The following is a 24,302-nucleotide window of genomic DNA, read 5'->3' as shown; positions in this document are numbered from 1 at the left end:
ATGTTATATCTGCCTCCCCTGCAGTGCACGTTTTTGCCCAACTGCTATCAAATTTGCTGCTGTGATCAACTCTGAATTACCCCCTATGTTTTATTGTTGGATTACTGTAGGTGTAGAGTGATAGTTACTGGTAGGCACACCCCTACCATTATGCCAGGTACGCGGCTGTATAAATCTGTCTATACACAATACTATCTATTGTACAATACATCTGCCGCCGTTTCTTGAATCATCCCATTGGCTGTCAGGCATCTACATTCAGTGATATGGAACATGCGCAGGCAGTGCGGTGGCCACCGCTCCCTCTCCTCAAGTCCTCTCCTCCTACATTTGGAGTTCCAGTCTGCATGTCAAAATATGAAACTCTGCTGCTCCAGACTACACAAACCGAGGAGCTGGCATCAAATAACTTATTCCTGGAGAGGAGAATTGACGATCTATTCCATTAGGTATAAAATGCTCTGCTTCTGAATTTCTCTCTTAATTTATGATTGCCATAACCTGTGTTGAACTAGTTCAGTGGTTCTCAAACTCAGTCCTCCGGACCCCACACAGTTCACATTTTCTAGATCACCTAGCAGGTGCACAGGTGTATTCATTACTCACTGATACATTTTAAAAGATCCACAGGTGGAGCCATAGCCGGCCATAGGCAAAGGCAAACTAGGCAATTGCCTAGGGCATTTGATATGCCTATGGGCATCAGCAGCTTCTGCTGATTAAAATGATATGCAGCATGCCTATATTCTGTGTGTAGCATTTCATATGCAGATACAGCCACAGTCTCACACAGTATATAGGCATGCTGCATATCATTTTAATCAGCAGAAGCTGCTTGTGCATCCTAGCCACATAGCAATGCAAATAAGATGCATTTTCATAAAGAAAAAATGTGCCCGACGTTAGCATTGAGGCAAGATTTATGAGGACACATCTGTATCCAAGCAGAGGCAGAGGTCACAGTGTTAGTGGCAGTGTGAGTGCTGTGTGCATGTGAGTGGGTTGTGCAGTAGTGTTTGGAATATGTATAAGGAGCATTATGTGTGTCATGTAAAAATGCATTAATAATGTGCAACATATGTGTAAGGGGCACGATGTGTGTCATTATGTGTATAAGGGCATTAATAATGTGCGGCATATGTGTAACAGGGTACTACTGTTTGTGTGTCATTATGTGTATAGGGGCACTAATAATGTGCAGCAAATGTGTAGGGGCACTATGTGTGTCATTATGTGTATAAGGGCATTAATAATGTGCAGCATATGTGTAAGGGACATTATGTGTAAAAGGGCATTAATAAAGGTTGTCAAAATGTGTAAGGCACATTATGTTTATAAGGACATTAATAATGTGTCTCATATGTGTAAGGGGCATTACTGTGTGGCATTATGTGTATAAGGTGCTTTACTATGGCATTGCATATAGAAAGGGCACTAGGGTGTGGTGTAATGTGAATAAGGAGCAATTCAGTGTGATGTAATGTGAATAAGGGACTCTACTGTGAGGAGTAATGTTTATAAGGTAAAGTGATACTACTGTGGGATGTAATATGAATTATGGACACTATCGCATGATCTAATGTGATTAAAGTTGCAGTACTGTGTGGCGTAATTGGAATTGGGGTTACTATTGTGTGGCCATGCCCCTTGCCAGCAAAAACACATCCCTTTTTGGGCTGTGCGCCAAATGTGCCAACTGTTCCTATTTAAAATATAGGGGGTACAAACACCAAAATAAGGACTGCTATGGATGAGGGGTGGTGGTGCTGGGAAAGAGGTACAAGGTCAGAGGCGGAACCAGCGGTGGTGCTAGGGGGCACCAGCCAAAATTTTGCCTAGGGCATCATGTTGGTTAGGGCCGGCTCTGGGTGGAGCTAATTATTTCACTTGCATTTCTGAGAGGAGACCTAGAAAACGTGAACGGATTGGGGTCTTGAGGACCAAGTTTGAGAACTTGTGCACTAGTTGATGGATAAGAAAAGTGTTTCAACACAGGTGGTAGCAATTATAAGTTAAAAGAAAGGGAAGTACAGGAGCAAATAATTTTGTACCTAATGGAATGGGTCATGTTGGAGGGTATGAATGAGTGCTGACAGGGTGAGTGAATGTGTTTAATGGGTGCTGGGAGGGTGAAATGACTAATTAGTGGGTTAATTAGTGCTGGTTAGTGGGAAGTTATTAGGTGCTCAGTGAGGGTGTTAATGGGTTGATGGGTGCTTTATGGGAAGATACAGTGGATAGAATTTGGTAATGTGTGCTGGGAGGGTGAAATGATAATCAATTGGAGAATAATAGGTTAATGGATTCTCAGGGGGGATTGATTGGTACTTGAGTGAGTGGTTTAAGAGGGGGCTAATTGATTCATGAATTCTTGAGGGGAATGGGTGATGGCTGGGGAGAAGTTAATGGTTGCTAAATGGGGCAATGGGTACAGGATGGGTAAAGGATGGAGGTGAATGGGCATATTGGGTAATCTGAGTATACAACAGTGTTTAATAGATTTCAGACAGGATGTGTGTTGTGTAGGTTCATGCCAGGTTGCTTTAGCAGGGTGACGCTTCCTGCTCATTTTGCAGATGGAAAAATGCGTCCTGACCCCTTTTGGAGGACTACATTTAGCTCCAGATGAGAGTCATTTGGCTTGTAGGGGGAGGGTGCCACGCTACCTCCTGTACTGTGAGACCGGGGGTTGGACTTGGATGTGTTTACATGTGTTATGGTGTAATTCATTAATGGAAACACTGATGATTGACATAATTATGTATTGTGCGCACTGATGTGTGACAAATTGTGTATTGTGGGCACTGATGTGTTGCATATTATGTATTGTGGGCACTAATGTGTGGCATAATTATGTATTGTGGCACTGATGTGTGGCATAATTATGTATTGTGGCACTGATGTGTGGCATAATTATGTATTGTGGCACTGTTGTGTGACAGATTGTGTATTGTGGGCACTGATGTGTGACAGATTGTATATTGTGGGCACTGATGTGTGGCATAAATAATGTATTGTGGCACTGATGGGTGACATATTGTGAATTGTAAGTTAGAGGAACTCCCGCACCAGATTGTACATTAGTGATCCTTTATAGGGAATATTATAATATAACATATTGTGCTGATAAATATTTCAGCGCAATTGTATTCAAGTGGTGCTGCTTGTTGATCTGAATATATGAATATGTAGAGAACGAAGAAAAGCAAATCAACTTTATACAGCAGCACTCATTCCCTAAGTTCTTTTTTCATAGCAAATGTACTTTATTCAAATATTTTAATAGAAATAATATAAACTTGGAAAAAGATTCTCAATACCCATATGTGATGTAAGTGCCTTTATTATTATCACATATGATGTATTATATGTCCCCTTATAACAAAGGGGACAACTGAAGTGAAATATTAAAACAATAGAGACAGAATAACGTGTAAGAAAAAATTAAATGTATGTGTATAGAGATGAATTTAAAAGAAAATGCTGATACGCTGTCTTGATTTATAAATCAATAAATGCCTGTGATAAGAGATTGTCAAATGATTTGTTTAATTTATTGAAACAACCACTGACTCCTTTTGGCCAGTGATGTTTGTTCAGGGTTACAAAATGTATCAGTGTTGTAACAATTCTAGTACATTCTCAGTTTTGTGGATCAAAGTGCAACATTTGTTGCTATATGGTAATGCAATAAGAATGTTAGAGACAACACTGCATATATCCGGATGACAGTTTGTCTGTCTATTTATCTACAAATTTAAGGCTGTTGTTGCCTTCAGTAATGCCGGTATATGATTGCACGCTGACAAATGGTAATTTGATATAATCAAATAATAATATCAAATTACCATTTGTCAGCGTGCATTTGTCTCTAACATTCTTATTGCATTACCATATAGCAACAAATGTTGCACTTTGGTCCACAAAACTGAGAATGTACTAGAATTGTTACAACACTGATACATTTTGTAACCCTGAACAAACATCACTGGCCAAAAGGAGTCAGTGGTTGTTTCAATAAATTAAACAAATCATTTGACAATCTCTCTAATCACAGGCATTTATTGATTTATAAATCAAGACAGCGTATCAGCATTTTCTTTTAAATTCATCTCTATACACATAAATTTAATTTTTTCTTACACGTTATTCTGTCTCTATTGTTTTAATATTGCACTTCAGTTGTCCCCTTTGTTATAAGGGGACATATAATACATCATATGTGATAATAATAATAAAGGCACTTACATCACATATGGGTATTGAGAATCTTTTTCCTAGTTTATATTATTTCTATTAAAATATTTGAATAAAGTACATTTGCTATGAAAAAAGAACTTAGGGAATGAGTGCTGCTATATAAAGTTGATTTGCTTTTCTTCTTTCTCTACATATTCATATATTCAGATCAACAAGCAGCACCACTTGAATACAATTGCGCTGAAATATTTATCAGCACAATATGTTATATTATAAATATTCCCTATAAAGGATCACTAAAGTACAATCTGGTGCGGGAGTTCCTCTAACTTGAAATTCTAAATTATTAGGGTGTTTGCATTGCATAAACCCCTCTCTTTCCCTGCACAGAATTGGTAGTATATATATTTTTAGATCAAATTGGTCCAAGTTGCCTGATCTCTTTCAGGACAACAGGAAAATCTTATTTAAAGAGGAAAAAGAAACTATATCCAGTGTGTAGAATTATGAGTGGTTTCAGCCTCAGCAAAGAATTGGGAAGTAGGAGAGAAAGATGGAATGAAGAACAGGGATCACTATTTAGTGATGCCCACATTAACAGCAAACAAAGTCATTGGATGGAAAATCTAGTAGAGCTAAAAAACCTACTATACAAACAAACGAAGGCACATTGGAGTAAGATCACATTCGATAATTACATCAAGTATGATATGACACCAAGAGGTCTTAGACCCAAAGTATTCCCATCATTTGAATTGGAGGAGCATTTAAAAAAGGAATGGGAACAGGCACTCCTTAAATGCTCCAAGAATCTTATTGACATCTTGATAAAGCATGATAGCAGACAACTGGAACATTGCTCCAATAAAATAGAGAAAATTGGTGAGAAACTTAAAACATATGAAAAAGAGGAAGAATTTCAGAAAATGTATGAGAAATATAAAAATTATCTTGACAAATTCGAGAATGGACTTATGGAACGAAAGAGAAATAAATTCCTTAGGGATAAGAATGATTATATTCAGAACACTGTTTATAAATGGAATCTCAAACCAAGAAGGCGGGATGTGGAGGGTTCGGTTAATTATAGCTCCTCAGAATTAGAGTCATCTGAAGGGGAAGGAGCAGTAATACATCCAGAGATAAATGGCAATGGGCCCGTTTTTTAGGATTTGGTCCCAACCCCAGGGAAGGAGACCGCGGACCAGACGATCTCAGAAGACCAGACGGGGAGGCAGGAAACACCAGAAAAAAAGATGCCAGGGATTGGAAGAGATATCCACAGAGAACAAAACGACCTTACAGGAGAACATAACAGATGATGAGTTACAAATCATCAACCTTACCAGCAAAATATTAAATCCAGTCCAATTAAAGCTTTTGTCCAGAGGTTTAAGTTTCTCACCAGTACATGAAATAGATCGGTTTGATGTCCAAAAGGACCTATGTCTATATGTTAGAAAATTACTCCTAAAGAAATTCCATAGTAACAGGGAAAGAGAACGAGAACACACATCCAACATAAATCAGGAAACATCATTTGTCCTCAGTGAGGAAGAAAGACAAGCCTTAGCCACGTTGGAAGAATTGGCAGAGAATTTTCAAGCAACACAAGAAGAAAATCCCCCCACTGCAAGACCTATTCTGAAGAAAAAAAATCAACTTTTTTTCCCAATTCACAAATCTGTCCTCAAGTACAGGTATTTTTAGATCTGGTTTCACAGGAATTGGATAGGATTTTTATCCAAAGACGAATAAACAAGGAAAATAATGTCAGCAGAGAAGAACAGAGAGCCTTGAAAGAAATCACTAGTTGGGATGATGTATTCATAAAACCCTCAGATAAAGGGGGTAACATTGTTCTGTGAAGCAAGGAAGCGTATATTAAAGAGGCATACAGACAGCTATCTGATGTCTCTACATATAAGAGACTTATCTTTAACCCCACTGCCAATTTTCACAAACAATACAGTATTCTCATTCAAAATGCCCTGAAAGATGGGATCATTACTAAAACGGAAGCAGAATTCTTGGATGTGAAAGATCCTAAGACACCCACCTTTTATATGCTACTGAAGGTGCACAAACACAGAGATCTTCCACCAGGAAGGCCCATAATATCTGGGATTGAAAGCTTAACAGAAAAAGACAGTGTATTTGTAGATGAGAACCTTAGACACTTTGTCCTGGAATTACCTTCACATATAAGGGATTCTATGGACGTACTAAACAAGTTGGAGAACTTGGACCTCCCACCAAACACATGGTTGTGCACCTGTGATGTGGAATCGTTATACACGAGTATAAATCACAACACAGGAATCAAAGCAGTTGAATATTTCTTGAATATGAGGAGACATGAGGAGTTCAGTGGTTTTATTCTACAATTACTTGAATTTGTTCTAACCAAGAACTTCTTTCTCTTCGACGACAAATATTTTCTGCAGGTCCGGGGCACAGCTATGGGCAGCACGTGTGCCCCGACGTATGCTAATTTATATCTAGGATGGTGGGAGAAGGAGTGGGTCTTTAACCATACCAATGAAAAATATACAGATCACATCATTGGGTGGCATAGATTCATTGACGATGTCCTTATCATCTGGGAAGTGGAGCAAGAGCTATTTGAAGAGTTCATGTCAGCCCTTAACAACAATGAATTCAATTTGAGGCTGACATTTGACATTAACTTTCGAAGTTTCACGTTCCTGGATCTCACTATCACGAAAACAGAGGATAACAAGTTGGTCACAGACATCTTCCGCAAAGCTACAGCTACCAATAGTATCCTACATCATAGTAGCTCACATTTCCCAGCTACCTTGAAGGGTATACCAAAGGGAGAATACATCAGGCTGAGAAGAAACTGCTCTGAAGATATCACCTTTGAAGAAAGAGCGAAAGAACTTAAAAATCGGTTGGAGAAAAGAGGATATAAAAGAAAAACCTTGGAATCGGCATATAAGAATACCAAAAAGATGCCAAGAACCGATTTATTAACACCAAAACAGAAGATCGAAGGATAAACCCAGACCAGGTTTATAGGCACCTACTGCAAGGAATGGAAAAGTATCAACCAAGCCTTGCAGAAGCACTGCCATGTCCTTATGACAGACGAAGACCTCAAGAAAGAAATTGGCAGCAGGATCCAAATTAGTTGGAGAAAATCTCCAAACTTACGAGATAAATTAGTGCGTAGTCATTTTATTAGAGCAAAGAAACAAGATCCTCCAGTGGAAGGTTGTTATCAATGCGGAAAGTGTAAAGCTTGTGGCTTCATACAACCAACTAAAACTTACTCTAACAAATATAATGATGCAGTCAAAATTCGGGGTTTCATCAATTGTGCCACGCAAGGTGTCATTTATTGCCTGACTTTCCCTTGTGGGCTAAGATACGTGGGCATGACCAAAAGGCAGCTAAAAAAACGCATATTTGAGCATGCAAGCCACATTAAGAATGCCCAGCGAGATCATGAAAACATGAAACAACTTACAAGTGTTGCCAGGCATTTCAGGAGACAACATGGAAGTGACCCCACTAAGATGAAAGTCTTTGGACTTGAGAAAGTAGAAATGGGGATAAGAGGTGGTAATATCAATAAAGAGCTCCTGAAAAGAGAGTCTAGACAGATCTTCCTACTCAATAGTCTTACGCCGTTAGGACTAAATGAAGAAATACACTATTCAGCCTTCCTGTAAATGTCAGAGGATGGGGGTGTCATCAATGTAGCCAGATGGGTCTAACTGAATAGACCAACATCTGGACAATTGCTAACATGCATATATATTTAAATTCCACTCTAAAAACATGCAAAATATTGGGGGGGGGGGGGGGGGGGGGAAATGAACAAAAATTGGCCTCTATACAACATATACATACTTACCTTGGGAAAAATAAGGGTTTCTATATGAACGATAGCATGTGTACATTTGATTCACATGTACCTGAAATCCATGCACTTACCTGTAGCTTATATTTTCTCAACACATACTTATGTGAAGGTCACTTATCTACCTATAGTTTATATGTACTTACCTGGAGTCCACACAAGGAGAAGAAAATTGGTGTAAATTTATTGGTATATTTAATATATATTCATCAGAAGTTCATTAAGATATTTACAGTTGATATACATTTATTGGAACCCATGTAAGAAGAGGTATATTACTACAAATTCAAAAATTAACAAAAATTGATAGTTCAGCTTCAACTGATGGATGTAAGGGGAGGTAAATTCTAGAAGTATGGGGGGGAAGAAAATGAAATACTAAGGGCCTAGATAAATGGTGGCCACACAACCAAGATACATTTGTTACCTAGCCACAAAAATAAAATAGCCAATGGATATATTTCTGGCCAATAGAAGGATCCGGAATGATAACAATAAAATGACATTAATGTATCCGAGGTTTCCACAAAATTGGCACCACTGGAAATAGTAATAAAATCAAATACTATTTTCTCGGTGATTGGGTTAAAAACATAAGACATATTTAATAAATGTATGTATAGGTCACAGAACACTTATTTATAAGGAACACAATCCGTAAGGAATAATCATATTTTTATGGGCATTAGGAACACTATAAAGGCACTTTATTATAGACACCAAATACATTGTTGTCATGTCTTTAATTTATTTTTATTAAATATAAATTGATTAATAGAACACATTAGTTCTTACACTACTGAAAAATAGCGTTACATCTATAACAGGTTCTTATAAAAGTAGAAAATATTGAATAATTAATAACACTTATCTGCACATGACCATATAACAATAAAATTTATGTGGTCAGATAGCTGACAGTAGCTATTCTTTTAAACATAATAAAATCACGTTCACACTATAATTTATTTCTAAGACACTACACATGATCATATTACATGATCATATAATTTATTTTATCACACTCATCATTAATCACTTTCTAATTTATGTAGATAACACAAGCACAACACAGTTTGGTTTTTCACTCAGTTTATTTGTAATAATTTATTTGCACACACGGTCACTATTTTAAACGAAACTTGTTTATTTTACATTTCACAGTTTATTTAATCTCTCACTTTTATCACCGTTTGATTATTCAGTATAACAAAAACCTTGAATACAGAACTATAATCAATAGAACATGTTTTATCCCTCCAATTTCCGTAACAAATACATTATTAAAATTAATTAAATGTATATAGGCACACCATCTGTATATATGTGGTAAGATCTTTCTATTATCACAAACTAATGCATGTTTAGAAGTGGTAATCCCATACAGAATGTCTAGCCCAGCATGTAGGAACTGAATTTGTCGTGATTGTGGGATTGTCTGTCGTTTCCCAGGGTGACGAGACTTGACAGATCTAGTAATTACAGATTCCAGGGCGCTCTCAATCACTCAGGAACAGGCCTGCTCACTCATTCAGGGATGGGGAAAGGACCAGTGCCGCGGGTGGCTGCAATTAGCGGCTATCGCTGAGCCGCTTAGTAATCACTAACCAGAGAGAAGGTTAGATGCGCTGCAGCTGCCGGCAATTAGCGGCCGCCGCATACAGAGTCTCTGAATACAACAGACAGGGATTTGAATTCCCTGTCCGGATAATAGGATTGGCCCATCCAATGCTGCTCTCCTCGGATTGGCTATGATTAACAATAAATATGCTCCCTGAGGCGGGCGCCCATGACTATAAGCCCTGACGAAGCTTAATAAAGTGAAATGCGCATCGGCTCAGCTGTGCGCTGTCAATAGAAATATTATCATGTATTAACAACCTGTGCATACCAGAATATTAGGAAGGGGTATTTGTTAAACTAATAGATACATGCTGGCAAAATATATATAGAAGATAGGAGGGTTTGCTCTTAGTACTAGCCACTTGCCTGCAATCAATTCTACCATACATACCAGAGGGGTAACTCTTAATGTGTACCTGTGCTGCATGGCAATACCAGCCAGACTTTGCAGGCAGTAACAGGGACCTGAATTGTTATATGTGTATATGGGAAATCCAAACAAGCTATTTATATCTTTGAAAATTCTGACATGCTTGATTTACTGTGAACACATGTCACTGGGATAACAACTAACAGTGATTATGTAATGATATAACTATCTATCTGGAAACTACATAGGTTTGGATTAACTGTTTATCTATGACAGCATACTTGCAGTAGTATTTAAACATATACATAAATCCTATAGAAGATTGCATATAAATTAAGATCGCTTGTTTAAAGCTCTCCAATATGCACTAAGGTGTTTTTTTTTTATGAGGGCATGTTTGTGCCGCTGTGCAATACCAACTTGATACTGAGATAATAACAGGTCCTGTAAATGGTCACATTAAGATATAAGAGAATAAAATAAACCATCTATATCTCTCAAAAATCTGGCATGCTCCCCCCTGTTTTATTGTGAACATATATCACTGGAACCATACAGGGGTCATAAAAGGATTAAATCACCAACTCGAGATTCATATGTGCCTGGATTAGCTGCACACGTTTAAACAGCAATTTTTGCAGCAGCATTAATATGCATACATTTACTTTATATTCCCCTCTTATAGAATCCCATAAAGAGGTGTCTAAGCAGGCTTATTCTTAAAACAGCACAGTACTAAATTGCAATCTTCATCCTAGGTATTGCTGTGATAGCAGGATACCAATTTAGGAGTAGTGGCTAGTGAGCATACATTCCAACAGGGGTAACTTATAATACCCAATATCAAATTACCATTTGTCAGCGTGCAATCATATACCGGCATTACTGAAGGCAACAACAGCCTTAAATTTGTAGATAAATAGACAGACAAACTGTCATCCGGATATATGCAGTGTTGTCTCTAACATTCTTATTGCATTACCATATAGCAACAAATGTTGCACTTTGATCCACAAAACTGAGAATGTACTAGAATTGTTACAACACTGATACATTTTGTAACCCCGAACAAACATCACTGGCCAAAAGGAGTCAGCGGTTGTTTCAATAAATTAAACAAATCATTTGACAATCTCTCTAATCACAGGCATTTATTGATTTATAAATCAAGACAGCGTATCAGCATTTTCTTTTAAATTCATCTCTATACACATAAATTTATTTTTTTCTTACAAGTTATTCTGTCTCTATTGTTTTAATATTTCACTTCAGTTGTCCCCTTTGTTATAAGGGGACATATAATACATCATATGTGATGATGATAATAATAAAGGCACTTACATCACATATATAGGTATTGAGAATCTTTTTCCAAGTTTATATTATTTCTATTAAAATATTTGAATAAAGTACATTTGCTATGAAAAAAGAACTTAGGGAATGAGTGCTGCTATATAAAGTTGATTTGCTTTTCTTCTTTCTCTACATATTGTGAATTGTGGCACTTATGTGTGACAGATTTTGTATTGTGGCACTAATGTGTAGCATAACTATGTATTGTACTGTTTTGTATATCAGCACAGTGGCCCTCTGCATGAAGGTGCTTGTCTGTCTCCTATACTACATTGGGCCACTTGGGAAAAAAATTCTTCAAGTGTGCAGGGCCATCCAGGTCCCACCCTCTGACTGAAAACAAAATGTGCAGACTAACTCTACTACCTGTTAATATTGGGGGGGATTCATGTTGGTAGAGTGTTGCGGTTTCTGATAGGGATGTTAGTCCACACAATGGCACTTAACCAGGATCATTGATTTTTTCAGATAACAGAGATAACACCTTGTAGTATATAGAAGATGTTCTGCAGCAGCAGAAACTCACAGTATACATGTGAAGCAGTACAGCAGTAACACAGCATCTCAGTACACACAGGGTGAAGCTGTGGGGTAGACAAGGTCACACACATGGGAGAACAGAAGCTACACGTTAGTGCAGTTGTCTCTCCCAGGAAGAACTCTCTCAGACTGTGCACTAAGCACCTCCTCATGCAATCACTAACTCAAGGAGGGAAAACACTACAGCAGGGAAGCTGCCTCTAGTGCTGGGAATGGAGAAAGACAGCAGAGTAATCCACTGTCTAACACCCCGCCCCCCCCCCCCCCCCCCCCTCGCTCAAGGCTGTCTACGGTTACATACATTTGCAGAACACCTTATCAAAACATTTCTCAATGTAGTTTTCCTGTAACCGAAAACACATTCATAAAGCATGGTAAGCAAACAGTAAAACAAATCAATATTTCTCAAAAGTATTCCAATCCACATTTTGTCATGAACATATTCAGTAAGTGTGATGACAGTCCCTTTTTCAACATATCAGCAGCATTGCTCTCGCTTGCTATGTGCTATGTAATCCACATTGACAGACTTGTTACCCACTAACTCACGGATAAAGTGATGTCTAATGGCAATGTGTTTGGACCGTCCATAATGCTTGGTGCTAGAAGACAAATCAATTGCTTCCTTGTTATCACACACAATGTAGATAGTCTCACTGTGGTAAAGAAGGCTAAGCTCACATCCATAAAGCTTATTTTGCAGTTTCTGTAAGTGCCATGTACTTCGCTTCAGTGGTGGATGGGGCAACAGTGGGTTGCTTTCTGCTCGTACAGCTGATGGCTGCGCCTGCCAAAACGAACAAGAATCCCGTATAGGAACGACAGTCATCCTCATCTGATCCCCAATCGGCATCACAGAAAACTTCCAAAGTCGTACCTTTTTACTTTGTAAACCATCAACTTTAATGAACTTGTACCTTTTAAATACCTTAAGATTCTTTGGACTCAGGGCCGGCGCTACCATTAGGCAGCTGCCTATGGGCGGCAGCCACTAGAGGGCGGTACAGAACTGCTGAGTAAGTTTTACTTAAAAAAATATTTTGTGCTAACCTAGCGGCGGTCGCGGCGCAAGTCTGGCCAGCCGCAGCCACCATTATCAATCATCTTCACCCCCAGACAGGGCCGCCTAGGTGAAGCGTTTGCTGTGGCCGCCACCCCCCCTCCCCCCTCCCCTCCCCTCCTCCCCTCCTCTCCTCCCCTCCCCTCCTCTCCTCCCCTCCTCCCCTCCCTCCCTCCTTGCTGATCGATCCCAGAAACAACCGCCCGGGCCAGCAGCCAGCAGGAGTAGCTGCGGCTCCCGTTCACCTCTGCAGCTACACTGGCAATAACTCAGCCAGGCAGGCTGCAGTGAGGGGGCGCATCTCATTCTCACCAGAGGACAGCTGATGGGCCTCCGGAATGCTAGCACAATACGAGGGAGAGAGCCTGCACACGTGTGATAGGAGACTACTGAAGAGAACATTACATTGGAAGGTATGCGGTGCGTGCACCAAGAGATTTACAGCCGTAAATACCAGCTACTTTAACCCTTAAAAGGGTACTGTACTGTGGGGGAGTCTCTTTTGGGACACAATTATCCTGGGAGCAACCTGACCTAAAATAGCATTTTTTTTACTTTCTATCTTATAGACTGGCAGACATATTATATATATATATATATATATATATATATATATATATATACATTTTGCAATAAGGCAGCACTCTGGAGACTTGAAATTATGTGAAATGATGGTGTATTTAATTTATATACCATTATATCAGTGGCGTAAATATTGCCCCCGCAGCCACTGCGGAGGCGCAGGGCTGCGGGGGCGCCGCAACTGATTCAGAGCAGATTGACATGCGGACGACTCGTCCGCATGTCAATCTGCTAAATGTGTCTTCCAAAATGGCCGCCACCATGGAAGAGACATGCTAGAGGTCATACTTGACCTCTAGCGTCTAGGAAGTGCCGGGACCCACGATAGAGCTGGCCACAGCCGGCGGTGACCTGCCGCCCTGCTACCGTGGAGCGGCGGGGGCAGCAGCAGCAATGGGGGGATCGGGCAGTGGTGCCCGCGGCACACGGAGTGGTTTGGGCAGCTTTACTCCCCATGAAACCCAGTGCATGAAATCCCTAGCAACAAGCATTACCCCCTGGCAATGAGCGTGACACCCTGAGCAGGAAACCCCCGGCAACAAGTTTGACACCCTGAGCATGAAACCCCTGGCAACGAGCATGACACCCCGAGCATGACACCCTGAGCATGAAACCCCTGGCAACGAGCATGACACCCTGAGCATGAAACCCCTGGCAACGAGCATGACACCCTGAGCATGAAACCCCTGGCAACGAGCATGACACCCTGAGCATGAAACCCCTGGCAACAAGCATGACACCCTGAGCATGAAACCCCTGGCAACGAGCATGACACCCTGAGCATGAAACTTCTGGCAACGAGCATGACACCCAGCGCATGAAACCCCTGGCAACAAGCATGACACCCTGAGCATGAAACCCCTGGCACCGTGCATGGAACCAAGATCATGAAACCCTTGGCAACGAGCAGGTCATTTAAAAGTAATTAGAAGCCTTACTGTAGGGCTTAATGTGTAGTGGGCATTGCGGTGTGTGGCATAATATATAACGGGCATTGCAGTGTGTGGAATAATGTATCACGGACATTGTGGTATGTGGTATAATGAATAACGGGCATTGCGGTGTGTGTCATAATGTGTCACAGACATGACGGTGTGTGGTATACTGTATCATGAGCATTGTATGTGGTACAATATATAAGGGGCATTGTAGTGTGTAGCATAATGTATAACGGGCATTGTGATGCATGGCGTAATATGTCACAGGCATTACAGTGTGTGTCGTAATGTGTCACAGGCATTATATGGTGTGTGGTATAATGTCTCAGGGACACTGCAGTGTGTGGCATAATTTATAATGGGCATTGCGGTGTGGCATAATGTGTCACAGGCATTACGGTGTGTGGCATAATGTTTAAGGGCCATTGCAGTGTGTGGCATAATGTGTAATGGGAATAATGACAAATAATGTGAAGGGCATAAATCAGGATAATTTTTTTCCCTATGGTCGCCAATGTCTCGGCGTGCAGGTTGCAAAACCGGGGTATAAGGTAGTGTTTTCCTACAACACCACGCCACTTTCAGCGAAGCCACACCCATTTTAGTGAAGCAACCCCTCTTTTTTGACACACGCGCCCTTGGCGCACGCACATTCTTCACTTTGCCAGTGCCAAATATGGGGGGGGGGGGGGGGTGCCAGAGAGTTTTTTGGCTTGGGGGAAAAATTTCTAGTTACCCCACTGCAATATATATATATCTCTATATATCTATATATCTATATATATATATATAATATACAGCAGCAGGCACGGCACTCCCCATGGATGGTCAGTCAAAACACCGGTGCCTCCGTGAACAAAACAATCCACAGCATACAAACATCACGGTGATATAAAAGAAACTTCACAATTCACATGATTTTGCAGCAACTAAAATTTCTAGTTACACCACTTCAATATATATATATATATATATATATATATATATATAGTACAAGTTCGCACACACTTAATGTGAATGAATCCTTGGGTGCTCAGTCAAATACATCCAGTAATCATCTCTACAGAAGTCCGCAATGGACAAACAGCATTAGACCAGCACACCACCTCTTAGAAAAGTAGAAAAAATAGCATTCTTTAATTTGTAAATCGCTTCAGGCCTTCAACAAAGGGTGTAGTACGGTATGCCGGCGCTCGGGCTCCCGGCGACCAGCATACCGGCGCTGGGAGCCCGATCGCCGGCATACCGACAGCGTGGCGCTCGCCACGCTGTGCTGGGCACGGTGGCGCGCTACGCGCGCCACACTATTTTATTCTCCCTCCAGGGGGGGGTTGTGTACCCCCACGAGGGAGAATAGTTGTCGGTATGCCGGATGTTGGGATTCCAGCGCCGGTATACTGTGCGCCGGGATCCCGACATTCGGCATACAGAAGACCACCCTTCAACAAAACATAGCAGCATTTATACTCATCCGAATATCATGGATGCAGTCAGCATATTGGCAAATGGCTATCCCTACAGCCCGTTTCGGTTATTGCACCTTTGCAAATTAAAGAATGCTCTTATATATATATATATATATATATATATATATATATGCATTTCTGTACTGGTGCACATTTTGGTTTTACATGCCAGCTGATTTCAGCTGGTGCGCTAGCACACAGCCTCTCAGCCATGTTAGCGCACACAGCCTCTCAGCCATGTGAGATACAGTGATTCCTTCATTCTGAATCTGGAGCCATCCGCGGGCCAATCGGCGCTCACGAACCGGCAGCCAATTTTGATGTGGCATAATGTGTAAGGGCATTACTATTGTGTGGCATAATGTTATAACATTATATGTCGTACAGTAATGCCCTTATAAGGGGCAGTCCTACTGTGTGTCAAGACATGAATGGGCTCTACCAGAATGTGACTGGGCTCTGTGTGGCAGAACTTGAATGGGCTCTACCTTGCTGTTTAGCCTAAATGGCCTCTACTGTGGTATAACGTGAATAAGGGGCACTACTGTGTGACATAACCTAAATAAGGGAGGGGGGAGTAGGTTTAAGATTTGCCTAGGGTGCCGAGAAACCTTGCACCGGCCCTGTTTGGACTGCAATCCAGTGTTGCCTCCTAGGGTTAAATGCAAACTGGCTTGCCCGGCTCACTGCATGTGTGATGTTGGGGTGAGTTCCAATACTTGCATACATCAAGCTACCAATAGCACTTTAATAAGCAACCTCTCTCATTTCCTCTGTCTCCTCCTGGCTGGTTGGTGACATGGCCTTTACCATCTTTATGCTTTTGTCAATAGGAGTACTCACTGGTTTTGCATCAGACATTCCATACTTGCAAAGTATTGCTTCAATATATGTCTGTTGATCAATTGTAAATGTCCCATCTTTCAGGTTTTGTACAATGCTCATGCCTAACAAATGATTTGCAGGGCCTAAATCCTTTAGTTTGAATCTTTGGGGGTAATTCCAAGTTGATCGCAGCAGGATTTTTGTTAGCAGTTGGGCAAAACCATGTGCACTGCAGGGGAGGCAAATATAACATGTGCAGAGAGAGTTAGATTTGGGTGTGGTGTGTTCAATCTGCAATCTAAATTGCAGTGTAAAAATAAAGCAGCCAGTATTTACCCTGCACAGAAACAAAATAACCCACCCAAATCTAACTCTCTCTTCAAATTTTATATCTTCCTCCCCTGCAGTGCACATGGTTTTGCCCAATTGCTAAAAAATTTCCTACTGCGATCAACTTGGAATTACCCCCTTTGTTTCAGCTGCTGTTTTACATCAGCAATGTGCTCTTCTTGACCTGCTAGCAATAGATCACCCACATACACAACTATGATGAACCACTTTTCTTCTTATTTGGCCAATCACATCAGTCCCTGCCCCAGTGGAGCTTACAATCTATATTCCCGCACACACATTCACTCTAAGGTTAATTTTGTTGGGATCCAATTAACCTACAAGTATATTTTTGGATTGTGGGAGGAAACCGAAGTACCCAGAGGAAACCCACACAAGTACGGGGAGAATATACAAACTCCACACAGGTAGGGCCATGGTGTGAATCAAACCTATGACCTCAGTGCTGTGAGGCAGTAATGCTAACCATTACACCATCCGTACTGCCCACTATACTATAGTTTTATAAAACTATAGTTTTGTGATATAAGCAGTGATCAGTCTCTGACCTAACAAAGGTTATCTTTAGCAACACAGCATCCAGCTTTACATACCAACAATGACCACTTTACTTTGAAATATATTCTTGTCATAATGTTCAGGTGGAACCATATAAATCTCCTCAATTAACTCTCCATTTAGGAATACAGAATCAAAGTCTAACTGGTATAACAATAAATCATGAAGTGTAGCAATGGCAATGACTAACCTCAAGTTGCTGTACCTTGCAAAAATATCTCTTAGTAGTAGATCCCGTATTTTTGTGTGTATCCTTTAGCAACAAGGTGGGTTTTATAACGAGCAATAGTCCCATCTGCATTCAGCTTTCTGCAAAAGACCCTCTTGTTCTTGATTGTCTTACGGTTATTCGGCCTGTCAACTACAGTCCATGTACTGTTATCATCCAGAGCTGACAGCTCTGTATCTATTGCTGACTTCCATTCTTTCCAGTCGCTACTTGATTTTGCTTCCTGTATATTTTGGGGTTCTCGGTAAGCTATATTTGCATATTCCTCACTATCTTTTGGATGGAACACCTTTATTGCTCCTCATGGAACTTCTGTTTCCTGATTGGGTATCCGCATTAACACATTCAGGTTCAGGCACGCTTTCCGCTGCCTGTAAATCCAGCGATACATATTGTTGCTGTGATTTCTGTTTCACTGTTCCAGTGATTGGTGCTGTCTTATGGAACACCACATCTCTAGACTTTAGAAGATGTTTGTTTGTAATGTCCCAAAGCCTGTTTCCTTTGCTTTCTTCACAGTATCCTAGCATAATACATTCCACTGACTTTGGATCTAATTTCTGTCTTTTCTCCTTAGGTATATGTGCAAAAGCTTTACAACCAAAGACACGGAGATGATTGACAGCTGGCTTTTTCTTTGACCACGCCTCCAGTGGCATTTTATCTTTTACAACTACTGTGGGCACACAGTTTTTAAGATATACTGCAGTAGGCACTGCTTACAACCAAAAGCTTTTCTCCAGGCCTGCGTCACTCAACATAGTTCGTGCTCTCTGAACAACTGTATGATTTGCACACTCACTCACACGGTTTTGTTCTGGCGTGTAAGCAATTGTTAGTTGATGCTATATGCCATATTTTTTTAGGAACTGTGCTAAAACTCTGTTGTCATACACTCCACCATTGTCGGATTTTAAGACTTTTAATTTCAGACCCATCTGAGTCTCCACCGGGTTCTTGAATTCCACAATTTTATTGACAACTTCACTTTTAGCTTTTCATGAAATACACGTGTCATCCTTTTGGCATCATCAATAAATGTTATAAAATACCAGTATCCACTCATTGATTCCATCTCCATCGGACCACATACGTCAGTATGCACTAGGGCTAGTGGTATTTCCGCTTTACTAGTAGACTTAGGAAATGGGGTGCGAGTCTGCTTTCCTTTTATACAACTCTCACACACAGGTCTCTCAGTATTACTCACAGTGATTCCAGTTGCCATTCCATCGAGTAGTTTCTGGAAGTTGTCATATCCCAGATGCTCTAGGCGCCTGTGCCACAGCTTCATCGACTGGTTTGAATCAGAGGCCACCATTGCAGAACACTGCTCGGTGTCTAGGACATACAGTTTGTTGCACCGGGTTGCTGAAGCAATTACAGTCCCTTTCTCATTTTGCACCATACATTTGCCCTTTGCAAACGGGACTCTGTAACCCTTTTTCTCCAGGACGCTTATAGCAATGAGAATGCGTCCCAGCTCTGGCACGAACAAGACTTCTTGGATGTCCGTAATAACTGTTTCACTTAGACGCACTGTGATTGTCCTAAATTTTGAAGCAGTAAGGACTTTGTCTCCAATCCCTTTTACTGTAATGGGTTCACATGCTGTCAGTGAATTGAACCATTCCTAATTACAACTGAAATGCCTTGTGGCCCCCGAGTCCATGTACCAGCAATCCTTCTTGTGACTATCTGCTACATTCAATGCTGACTCATTTGGTTTGTCACACTTCTTCTGCATACCACTGCAATTTCTCAGTCTGCAATCTGAGGCCTTGTGCCCCACCTTGTGACATATAAAGCACTTGATCTTGAGCTTTCTGGACTTAGTACCTTTTGTGAATAAGCAGAACCCTCAGCATGTGTCTCGACACGTTCTTGGAACTGCCGCAGCTTGGCTCTTGCAATTTCTGTTGTCAGTTTGGTATCATTAGACTCCAAAGCTACTACCAGGAAATCGAATTCTGGTGTCAAGTTCTGTAACATCGCCACCACAACTTCCTCGTCGTCCACCTGTGCCCCACAGATGCCAACTGCTGAGGTATTGACAATATTTTATCAATATAATCGTTCATGTGCTTACAGGCACTTAACTTTGTCCCGTACAGCGTTTGCCTCAAGTTTATTCTTCTCTTTAGATCTTTGTCCTCATACGCCATTTGCAGAGTTGCCCACATATCTTTGGCTGACATTTTCCCGCTGATAATGGAGTAGACGTGTTGTTCCATGGCAAACCTATCGTCCCGATGGCTCTTTCCACTTCAACTGGGTTTGGGTCTGCTCCTGGCCCAATTGTGACTTTCCACAACTTCTCCTGCTTAAGCTGCTTCTCCATGGCGAATTTCCACGTTGTGTAATTCTCTGAGCTTTTTAGCTTTGTAAAGTTCACGGTGTTCCCTGTACTGTACATTCTTCTCTATATCTACTAAAAGTACTCCTTCTTTAATCAACTGCACTTTTATTTCTTATGTACCTCTGTTTTAGAATGCCTTTCCAAATTTGGGTCTTGGGCCCATAACCTGTTGGCAGAGTGTTGTGGTGTAAGATACGGATGTTAGTCCACACAACGGCACTTAACAAGGATGATTGGTTTATTCAGATAACAGAGATAACAGCTTGTGGTATATAGAAGATGTTCTGCAGCAGCAGGAACTCACAGTATACATGTGAAGCAGTAGAGTGGTAACAAAGCGTCTCAGTACATCCAGGGTGTGGCTGTGGGGTATACAAGGTCACACACACAGGAGAGCAGTAGCTGCACATCAGTGCAGTTGTCTCTCCCAGGAAGAACTCTCTCAGACTGTGTACTAAGCACCTCCTCATGCACTGAGCTAACACTAGGAGGGAAAACACTAGAGCAGGAAAGCTGCCTCTAGTGTTGGGAACGGAGACAGACAGCAGAGTGATCCACTGCCTAACAATTCAGACCTAATGCTGCTGTGCATTTTCGCACAGAGGGCGATCAGGTCATAACTGCGCATGCATATGCACTACAATGCACACGCATGTCGGACAACAACAGGGCATCGCCAGTCAGCGACAGGATGGTGCGAAAATTCTAATCGCACGGGCGTTCGCAAGGTGAATGACAGTAAGAGGCCGTTTGTGGGTGGTAACTGACCATTTACTAGGAGTGCCCGGAAAAACGCAGGTGTTCCCAAGCGTTTTCAGGGAGGGTGTGTGAAGTTAGCTCCGGCCCCAATCAGCCTGATTCTATCCCACTGAAGGAGTAAGTCCTGGGCTGCACAGAGACTGCACACAGTGGATTTTTGCAGCTCGGCGTATACATGGGATCGCACACTTGTACGTCGAATTTACACTCCCCCTGGGGGCGGCGACTATCTAAACGCAGGACAGCAAAGTTAGCAGCCCAGCGATTAGGTCTAAATCACCCCCATTGTCCACAACAATCTTTCAAGCATACATAGTTCATGCAAAACTTGACATTTCTTTCTATACTAAACAACCTACTAACTCACATAGGGGGTCATTCAAACTCCTTCTTCTTGTCAATCTCCTTGCAATCGGCTGTGCAAATGGATTCTTCGTTAAAGCCATCGCTCAGCAACGATCCGCTTTGTACCCGTACGACGCAACTGCGCATTGCGGTGCATACGCATGCACAGTAGTGACCTGATCACTGCGCTGCGAAAAACGGCAGCGTGCGATAAGGTCGGAATGACCCCCATACAACACTGGTGTGTGACTAGATCATGTAGCTCTGCTAAGGATAATTCCCATTAACAACTGGCTGGACGAATTGTTTGTGGCAATTAACATTAAGGGCTGTATTCAATTAAAGTTGGAAGTTCCGACAAGGCGGAAAGCCGGCACTTTCCTTCGATGATCAGAACTTTCCGACACTTCAATATTCAATTGAAGTGCCAGTTTTCCGCCCTGTCGGAAATTCCGACATTTGAAAAACACATGGATGAGTGGAATCTCTGCTCTTCCATGTGTTTTTGACACCGGCGCTGAAATGAATGGTTGAAAGGGAGGGGGAAACGACCTCTACTGAATAGGCTGCAGTCGGATCCTCTCCTTTGGAGTGGATCCGACTGTAATTGAATATAGCCCTAAGTATTAAACTGCTATTGCCCTCTTGTCTCTATATCCATTTATTAATACTCTAAGTGTAATAGCCTCTGAGTTGCTGGAGGTGTGGGACTTTGTGCGAGTCTGCCTGTTTTTTTTTAAAGCAGCAATCATTTATATGGCAAAAATTCCTGCTTTTGCTTTATAATTGATTGCTGTTTTTAAAAAAATGGGCAGATGCACGCCAACTCTCCTGCCTTCTGATTACCTCCTTCCACACCTGCCTCCAAGATTTTGCACGTTCTGCTCCCTTTCTCTGGAATTCTCTCCCTCTCCCCCTCAGACTCTCTACCTCTCTGCAAAACTTCAAACGGGCTCTTCATAATCAAACCCAGCAAACTCTATCCTAAGCCCTAGGGCCCTCATTCAGAGTTGTTCGCTCGATCTTTTTCATCGCACCGCAGCATTTTTCCGCAAACTGCGCATGCGCAATGTTCGCACTGCGGCTGCGCCAAGTAAATTTGCTAAGAAGTTTGGTTTTTTACTCACGGCATTACGAGGTTTTTTCTTCGTTCTGGTGATCGTTGTGTGATTGACAGGAAGTGGGTGTTTCTGGGCGGAAACTGGCCGTTTTATGGGAGTGTGTGAAAAAACGTTGCAGTTTCTGGGGAAAACGCGGGAGTGGCTGGAGAAACGGGGGAGTGTCTGGGCGAACGCTGGGTGTGTTTGTGACGTCAAACCAGGAACGAAACTGACTGAACTGATCGCAGTGGCAGAGTAAGTCTCGAGCTACTCAGAAACTGCTTAGAAATTTCTATTCGCAATTTTGAGAATCTTTCGTTCGCAATTTTGCTAAGCTAAGATTCACTCCCAGTAGGCGGCGGCTTAGCGTGTGCAATGCTGCTAAAAGCAGCTAACAAGCGAACAACTCGGAATGAGGGCCTATGTGCCATGCTCACTGTCTACCCCTCCCCTTTAGAATGCATGTTCCCATGAGCAGGGCCTTCTTTTCTCATGTGATTTTCCTTCTTTTACTTAAATCATATTCTATTCCATACTAGCTTTGATGGCACCAAATCCCTCGGTTTTCTGCCACCCTAATACTTATTTCCGTGACGTCTGATGATGCAGCTATGTTAATATACTCTGTACTTGTCCTATACCAGGCATGTCCAAACTGCGGCCCTCCAGCTGTTGTGAAACTACATATCCCAGCATGCCCTGACACAGTTTTGCTGTCAGAGAATGCTAAAGCTGAGTCAGGGCATGCTGGGATGTGTAGTTTCTCAACAGCTGGAGGGCCGCAGTTTGGACATGCCTGTCCTATACTGTCTTCAGTTGTAAGTCACTGTTTTCTTGTTTTGTTTATATGTTTATGTACTCTGTAACTGTGCGCTGCGGATCCCTTGTGGCGCCATATAAATAAAGGATCATAATAATAATAATAATAATAATAATAATAATAATAATAAATAAAAGCTTGACCATACTGTATGGATTCACTGTAATTAGTTCACAGGTTTGATTGCATATAACCTAACTCCAGTGCTAAAATCCATCATGTGTAATTCTTATGTGTCTGGGATTATAAGGCTGGCCTCGTACCCCTAGCTAAATGGAAGAATTATATCAAAGTTTTAAATAAACTGGGATAAAATGAGAAAGTAAGCGTGCAGGTGAATAGGAAAGAAGGAATTTAAGGAAAGTTGAAACTGAAACAAGAGATGAGGTTTAGGGTAAACTGAAAGTGGCAGTAATTGGCAATGACTATAATGCAGAATTTTAGATTTGACTCACCACATGAGTGTCGACCAGGGATGAGCAGAGCCGGCAGGACCACCAGAATGTACACGGTCATCTCCTAGAGGGAAATCATTGATTAATCCTTTTATAATACAAGTACAGTACAGTACAGTATAGTTCCTCCATCACTATGCTGTAAAATGACCAGTCACTAAGTTCTTACCATTCCTTCGCTTATTGTCTTCTGGAATGATATTGAGTGTTCTGAATATTACGTTTTAGCCTTCAGAGTACAACCTCCCTCATTCCAATGGTAAAGGGTCAAACATCTAATGCTGCCAATCAAAGGGGAAGCCTAATATAGTGTATCACTGACTTGATGTGTAAGCTATTCATGCCTTGAGAAGATCTTGTTTGTTGATCTTGAGCATAGTTGTTATTATTTAGGTCACACAATGAATAGAGCTTTTGATTATTATGCAATGCCTTTGCTTGTCATGCATAGTCACATAATCACCATGTTCTGTACAT

General features: G+C 41.4%; 1 protein-coding gene across 2 annotated transcripts in view; it reads right to left on the bottom strand.

Annotated features, from left to right (window-relative positions):
* Positions 1 to 24,065, bottom strand: part of LOC134944659 (intelectin-1-like) — a 46,292-nt gene extending 22,227 nt beyond the window's left edge. Inside the window, exons 1-2 of one of the 2 annotated variants that reach the window (XM_063933420.1) lie at positions 23,995 to 24,065; positions 23,826 to 23,889 (exon numbers count right to left, since the gene is read on the bottom strand). In XM_063933420.1, the coding sequence (XP_063789490.1) occupies positions 23,826 to 23,889; positions 23,995 to 23,997 (67 nt within the window). In that variant the 5' untranslated portion in view covers positions 23,998 to 24,065. Of the gene's footprint in view, positions 1 to 11,964; positions 12,097 to 23,825; positions 23,890 to 23,994 lie in introns of those variants that run through there. The other variant, XM_063933419.1, reaches the window with a different exon arrangement.
* Positions 24,066 to 24,302: the final 237 nt, after the last annotated feature.

This window comes from Pseudophryne corroboree, chromosome 7, assembly GCF_028390025.1.
Source record: "Pseudophryne corroboree isolate aPseCor3 chromosome 7, aPseCor3.hap2, whole genome shotgun sequence".
Taxonomy (NCBI): domain Eukaryota; kingdom Metazoa; phylum Chordata; class Amphibia; order Anura; family Myobatrachidae; genus Pseudophryne; species Pseudophryne corroboree.
Note: the sequence above shows the minus strand (reverse complement) of the source record. Positions and strands in the feature narration are given on the sequence as shown.